This window comes from Natrix helvetica (genome assembly GCF_964273705.1).
Source record: "Natrix helvetica genome assembly, chromosome: 2".
Classification (NCBI taxonomy): Eukaryota; Metazoa; Chordata; class Lepidosauria; order Squamata; family Natricidae; genus Natrix; species Natrix helvetica.
In genome coordinates this window covers 255668831-255676327 of record NC_138552.1, presented here as the reverse complement: position 1 = coordinate 255676327, position 7497 = coordinate 255668831, and the positions used below count along the sequence as shown (strand labels likewise).

The window sequence follows — 7497 nt, the reverse complement described above, 5'->3', positions numbered from 1 at the left end:
AACATATCCCATTGCCCTTCTCAACAATTAGAAAGTTCACTAGTGATGAGTTTCTGGGCTAATAGGCTGTAGTCTAATTATCTGGTATCCTATCATTTAACCAGCAATCATGGCAAACAATTGTTTTAATTTACTGGTTTGAAAATCAGAACAAATCTATTGTTGCAATGCTCACTCACTAATATCAAAATAAATCATCCAATCTCAGCTTTCCAGAAACCAATCCAATAGTAACTGAGTATCTTTCCTCTACTAGATCTGCCTTTTTCTTCAATTCCATCAAATAACTCAACATGAAAGTAGTTGATATTGGTTTGGTGTCAAAATTTTGAGTCCTAAGTCAGATATTTTGTACTGAATTCAGAAAACGGTTTCTTCTTTATTGTATGTACAGTACATGCTCAGGCTCATGCATCACCAATATCTAGATGCATAAAAGAGCCAATCTGATGTAGTAGTTAAGGTGCTGGTCTAGAAAGCAGGAGGTCGTGAACCAGTCTTGGGCATGAAAGACTAGCTGGGTGACTTTGGACTACTCACTCTCAGCCCAAATCACTCACAAGATTGTTTTTGGTGTGGGGAAAATAGGCAGACGTAGTGGTATGTTTACTGCCTTGAGTAATATATGAAAAAAAAAGCAATAAAAATCTAAAAAATATACATGTTTAATAAAGAATCCTATATGCCTGTTCATAATTATATGCCAATGCAACATTATAAGAATTCAATTTGTCCAACTACAGTAAAACATAACTTCCCATTTTATACATAAGTATAAGTATTGATAAACAATTTTGAATTTAATTTTGCTTTCAATTATGTAAATTGAAATTCGTATAGTATAAAAAAGATCATTGTGTGCGATTTTTAAAAGAAATTCACATAATTTAAAGTATGGAGAGTTTCAGTTCATCTGCTAAGATAAAATTAAGAAAGGAGTACCGTAAGACTGATTTTAAAAATATTTTATATATTGGTGGCAAAAATATTAAGGCTAAATGCAAACGTACTCCTTAAGTTTCTACACTTTGCTTAATAAAGGCATAACATGTCTTAAACAGCAGTTTGAAAATTATTTTTCCATGCTTTCAAAGAAAAGAAAATATAAACTCAATGTAGCAAGAGGTAAACTGTTACAATATGCATTCTTTTCAGGGGGGAAAAATTGGATTTTACATGAATAAGTGTAGCTCTTTAACGTATTAAGCATAAATCTAATGTTGCTTTTGTTCCTTCAGCTTCTTAACAGAACTCATCTTCACAATAGTCCATTCATCATAGAGTAGGATGCTTAAGTTTGTATTTCTTACACGTTTCAAGTATTTCCTCTATGACACTGGAATCATCTAGTGTTGTGATATCTCCCATATCACTAATATTATCAGTCACTATTCTCCGTAGCAATCTTCTCATGATTTTTCCTGATCGAGTTTTGGGAAGACGTTTCACTACCTGTTTGAGAAATAAAAAATCATTATAAGTAGTATTATTTTAAATAAAGATAACTAAATATCTAAATAGCTACTTCCTTGAGTTTTTCTTCTATGCATTCACTTATATGAATAAATGTGTCTATGCAGAATATTGTGGAACCTTTCAAAGTTCTCAAGGTAAACAGTCCCTACCCCAACTGCTCATTCCTCTGTTAAGCCATCCTAAGAGCTTCACATTAGCCTTGAAAAAAAGGAATGCTCATTTTTTTAATAAGGAGGAGCCAACGTCGCAACGTACGGACGTGAGGTCTCGATGCTCCGAGACCACAGCCGATAACTTTTGCCGCTGGGTGGCCCAATCGGACCCAAACCGTCCCGCAGAAACGGTGAACAGGAAGAATACGTCTTGCTGATCTCAGGGACATCACAAAGTCCCTGATCGATCCAAGAGAAGTTCTTCAAGCCGGCGACAAAAAATCCAGCCATTAGGCTGATGAAGTCAGGGCGGCTCCAAAATGGAAGGATATGGAAAGAGAAAGTGTTTCCAGCTGGTGAGAAATTGTTACAGTTTTAAAAGAGACTGCCTATAAAAAACTTAAAATTAATTTAAATTGGAGAACAGAATAAATAAGCGGCGGAATTAAGTTTGGAGTGGTTTTGGACAGTGGGTTATCTTACTTTTTAAATGCTATGTTCATGGATGAACTTATGCAAGTCTTTTAAAACGAATGGATTAAGTTTTCTTCTATTTTTTTTTCTTTTATTATTCTTTGTAACCTATGGACTAAAATTCTCCTCTTTCATTACTGTGGATGTTCTTCTAACTCATTCAAAAATCGGACTTTTTTAAAACTTGAAATACAAAAAAGATACAAAAAGAAACAAACAAAATTGCAACAATAACACTGCTACTCAGAGGCTGGAGGTTTGTGTATTGGAAATGAAACACTCTTACTTTTCTCACTGATTATCCTGGCTTGGCACTCCAAGGTCTCACTGCTTGTTTATAGAGAGTGATAAGAAGAAAAGCATACAGATGTCCCTTTGAAGTATATCTTTAACCAGAGAAAAGTGAAAATAAAACTTTATTGTGAATCTATGCTTAATCTTGTTAAAACCTTCCAAGCTAGAGCAGCAGTGTTTGTTAGCTGGAGATAATGGCACAATTTCAACAGCGGGAAAGAAAGTCTGCAAAAGATATTCTTAGAAATACAGAAATTATCAAACACATTTGAGAGGATAGAGAAGAAGTTGGAAGACTTAGAGCATCTAACAGTAAAATATGATGAAGAAGTTGGAGATATTTATCAAGTAGAAAAAGTGGTGGTTAGAATCCTAAAAATTGAAGAGGAAAATGACTATAAAGAAATTAAATTTGCTGGTTTGTGATTGGTTTGTCTCTGAAAATGGAAAGAGTGGAATACTGAAAGAGGAATTAAATGGAGGGGAAATCTACCCCAGATGGCAAGACACAGAAGAAGAAAAAACAAAAGAATTTATGGATTTAAAGAGAGAAATTTTATTAGCAACTTCATTGATAACACTACCAACAATCAAAGATAAGCTGATTAAGGAAACAGAAGAAGGGCGTCGAAATTACATGAGAGATTTTATAAGCAAGGAGTTGCTAAGAGGAGTCCATATAAATTTGATTAAGGAGTTGACTAGAGGACTGACACCACAAACGGCAGAAGATATGAGACTGTTTTGCTACTGGAAAGATACAGGTTGATAGATGGAAGAGTATAATTTAAAACTAAAACTTAGTGAAATTTAGTGACAATAGATATAATTAAATAAATAATTGATAATGATAATAATGTATACAATGTGTAGTGTTATGATAAGTAATAATTTGATATGAATATTGAATGGTACCCATGAAAGAAAGATTAGAAATCCTTTTGGATTATATATAAAGGTTAATAAAAAAGAACTAAGATACAGCTAAGTCTTGATTATTAGGGGGGAAATGTTATGATCAGGATATAGTCAAATAAAGGACGGCTAACGATAACGTATATATATATATGGGTACATCATAAGGAAACTGGATGTAAATTGTAAACAGTGATTTGGAAAGGAGGATTAGAAAATTTTGTTATTAAATATGGAAGTTTAGCTAGAATAGGACATAAGGATTCAGTGTTATTGGAGGATTTTAGAAATAGTAAATGAAATGCCAGTATGTGGTTATGTATTAAATCTTGGTATATTTTATGATGAAGGATGTTTAAACAATTATAGTCAAATGAAAATGGAGGTATGATGATGGTAACATGTATAAATATCTGAGTTAAAATACTTGAGTTAATATGAATTATGGTTGATGACTGTGGAAGAGATGCACGAAAGCCTTTTGTAACCAACTGATACACTTTCTACAGTGTGTAAAGAAGGAATATTTTATGTGTTGTGTTTGTTTTAAAAATTAAAAAAAAATATTTAAAAAAAAGGAATGCTCATTGACAGACTTAGGTGAAGGCAGGATGGATGAGTGAATTTACAGATGATCAACTGAAGAACTGTTTTCCAAGCTAAGGAAAAGTCATTACTACTACAGAATTGTAAAACAACTGAGGAGGACATCCATGGGGAGAAAGGGATATCAAAAACATGATCGCAATTGCAACCTCATTATTAACACTACCGTTTTTGCAGTCCCCACCCTCAACCTAGATCGCTGATAGTAAGGCATCTGTGCAATAAAAGCCATAATTTCTACTAAAAACACAGTTTTTTCATTCGCATAATCATCCTTATATGTGGTGCACTTTTTTAAAGGTAAATTGTTTTATAGTTTAAGACACTCATGGTTCAGATACAAAAATGTTCAAAGAACATTTAAATGCTTTACTCTGCAGTTTAGAATAACGATCACATATTAACTAAAATCTATATTGGAATAGAGATTCTGCAGTTATTCTCTCAGCATAGGCCTCCCCCAAGCTATAAAATTAACTACAACTATATAATTCTATGCTATCCCTCATATCATTTCCCTCTTTCTTGTGTACAGTTGCTATTATTTTAATAATATATACGAAGGTACTTCATCAGTATTTCCATCTTCCATATTTAAATATACCCAGAAGGGAGGGGAGGCTACCTATTACCCCTACTCAAAATTGATAATAGCAGATTTACATTACAACAAACCAGGGCTTTACAAAATTAAAAAAAAAACTTTCAACCTGAACTGGCAATTTTTATATAAAACAATCATTGTTTAATATTAAATATTTTATGACATTTATTTGCCATCCATCTCATTATCCAAAGTGACTTTGGTGGCTTACAATGGCATGAAAACATTAAAAATAATAAAATTAACTATTAAATAAACTCTTAAATACCATGGATGGTATGGAGATGGACTTTTGTCTTTCACTCAATCAACCAACCCACCTCCAGCATAGCAGATCCCTATTGAGGCCCCAAGCCAACTGACAGAGTCAGGTTTTAAGGCCCTTCTGGAAGACCAGAAGAGAGGAGGAGGCTGATCTCACAGCAGAAAAGGCTCTTCTCCTGGATCCCACTAGCTGAAATTCCTTGGCCATATCCCATAAACAATGCAGAGATTCTTTTCAGATATATGTCCTTATAAAAACATATACAATATTTAAATACTTACCATAATATGTTCAGGAACAGCGTATTTTGCTATCTTGGTGGCAACTATTGTCTTCGCCTCTTTGATAATTTTCTCTTTATCTGCTATGTCATCTTTTAACACTATGAAAGCTAATGCAACTGGAAAAAAGGAATACGTTTATTATTAGATATTTTTTACTCCACCTTTATTACTTTATAAAGCCATTGTGCTTGCACGCCTAAGGCTGGACTAGAACTCACAGTCTCCTGGTTCCTAGGTCAACATTTTAACTACCAAACTGGCTTTCGTTAGCTTTCTAAACTCACATTAACTAGTTAATGTCTGTTAATGTATATACAGTAACTAGAGATAACTTTATCATTATATAACTAAAGAACAAATATTTTTCATATTGCACCAAGAATAGTCTTATAGATAGATAAGGTCTGAGAGCTTTTGGTCCAACAACCTTTTCACAGTGCTTGAAAAGTAATGCTACTATAGGTTCGATGTTACTTCTTATTCTACTTCATCAAAGGGAGTTGGAAGTCAATGCCTTTTCTTACTTTTTCCCTTCTCTATACTTTTCCCTTTTCACTCCCGTATTTTTTTCCTGTTTGCTTTTCTATTTTTCTATTTTATATTATAAACTAATAAAAAGGATTGACATGGGGAGAAAATAAAGAAAAAAATAAAAATAAAAGTAATGCTACTATAGTACTAAAATTATTTTGATCACTATAGCTATTTCAACATTTTGAACTTAAATTACATTCCTTCACTAAATAGTTTTCATGCATGTAATACAGAGGTGGGTTTCTGCAGGTTTGCCCCGGATCAGGCGAACCAGTAGTGGCGGCGGGAGGCTCCACCCACCTGCCCAGACACTTCACCGTTGCGCGCGAACCGGTAGTAAAATAAACTGAAACCCACCATTGATGTAATACATTATAATACTGTTGTGTATATGCTTTGACAAAAGTAATTATTCAAGTATCAGTTTCTGCCTAACATCCCTGTTCATTTTCTCCTCTTCTATTGTATCAGCAAAATGTCCTGACATCCACAAAGCAATTATTAAATATACAATTAAAAGGTACTTATTTTAAAACATTTTAGTCACTTACCTTCCCCTTTGATATCATGGGGATAGCTAATCACAGCTGTTTCTGGAATTGCAGGATGTTCATCCTTTTGAAAAAGATGATTTGGAAAGAAATAGTAAACTGATAAATATAGTAATGGTTATGCAAAAAATACTTAACATGCAAATATTAATGAAACCTGAAAACTTTCTTCTAGGTATTATGGATAAACTGATAGAAAAAAAATTGGAATTTTATTTTTGTATGTAGTGGCTGCTGCAAAGATTGTCAAATAAGTATATGCCAAATACTGAGACTTGGAGAATAGATCCTGAAATTGACCGAACTGGCAGAGATAGTGAAATTAATTGTGTTAATTAGAGACAACGATTTGGACAAGTTTATAAAAGATTGGAGACCATTTATGGAGTTTCTGAATGTTAAATACAACAAGGGATTGTTACTAGAGGGCTTTGAAGTTTAGTGTAACTTTTGGGTTACTAGTTAACAGCTTTTTAATAGTGAACAGAGTCTGGGATCAATTTGATTGACAGACAACAGAATTTTATATTTGGGATATTTGTTAAGATACTGTGATTTAAAATAGTAATTTAGTAAGTATAAATGGGAAAATTTACAACCATTGTAAAAGGGGGAATATATTAGATTTGTTTCAATTATATTAATCAACATTCAGTTAGGTTGGATGATATATGTTTAGTGTTACTTGTATAACTTTCCTTTTTTATCCAGTGTTATTATTTTTTCTGTCTTGTTTGTAGTTTTTATTATTCTTTGTTCTTGTTTTTTATTTGTATTTTATCCTATCTTTTGAAATCAATTTAAATTAAAAAAATTAGTAAACAAAACTAGGCATTGTTCCTGGCATAATATCAAAGCTTTTGAAAAATATATATAAACTGAGCCAGATTCATATATATGCATGGAATCATATATGCATGTAATACACTCACAAATAAGATGATAAATCTGTGATCATAGACCTATCATGTCACTATAAGTGAAATTCACATATCAGAAACTGCTGTAGAAATATGTACTGCCATGCAGTCTGTCATAGTTTTGATAGATACAGGCGTATCATACAATTTGTTTTGAAAACTAGCCTTTCATCTTGCATAACCTAAAGAAACCCGACTAAGTTGATGAACCATTTCCACTATATATGCTGTATTTGAGTTAATGTCAGATAAAGAGGCCATCTGCGGTGACTAATCCATAATGGTTTAAATATGCAAAAGATCTGTTAATACTACACCAATCAAAACTAAATTATCTATAGGAGCCTGCCATTCAACTCTTCTCATCGTTCTAAATATCTATGTTTCAATTAGTTTACAAGAATAAATTATTGGAGCCTACA

At 32.8% G+C, this 7497-nt stretch overlaps 1 protein-coding gene across 1 annotated transcript in view; it reads right to left on the bottom strand.

Moving 5' to 3' along the window:
* Positions 1-647: 647 nt before the first annotated feature.
* The window catches only part of ACSS1 (acyl-CoA synthetase short chain family member 1), a 49397-nt gene continuing 42547 nt past the window's right edge, over positions 648-7497 (bottom strand). Inside the window, exons 12-14 of the mRNA XM_081944769.1 lie at positions 6156-6219; positions 5068-5186; positions 648-1452 (exon numbers count right to left, since the gene is read on the bottom strand). Of these exons, the coding sequence (XP_081800895.1) occupies positions 1276-1452; positions 5068-5186; positions 6156-6219 (360 nt within the window). The 3' untranslated portion in view covers positions 648-1275. The remainder of the gene's footprint in view (positions 1453-5067; positions 5187-6155; positions 6220-7497) is intronic.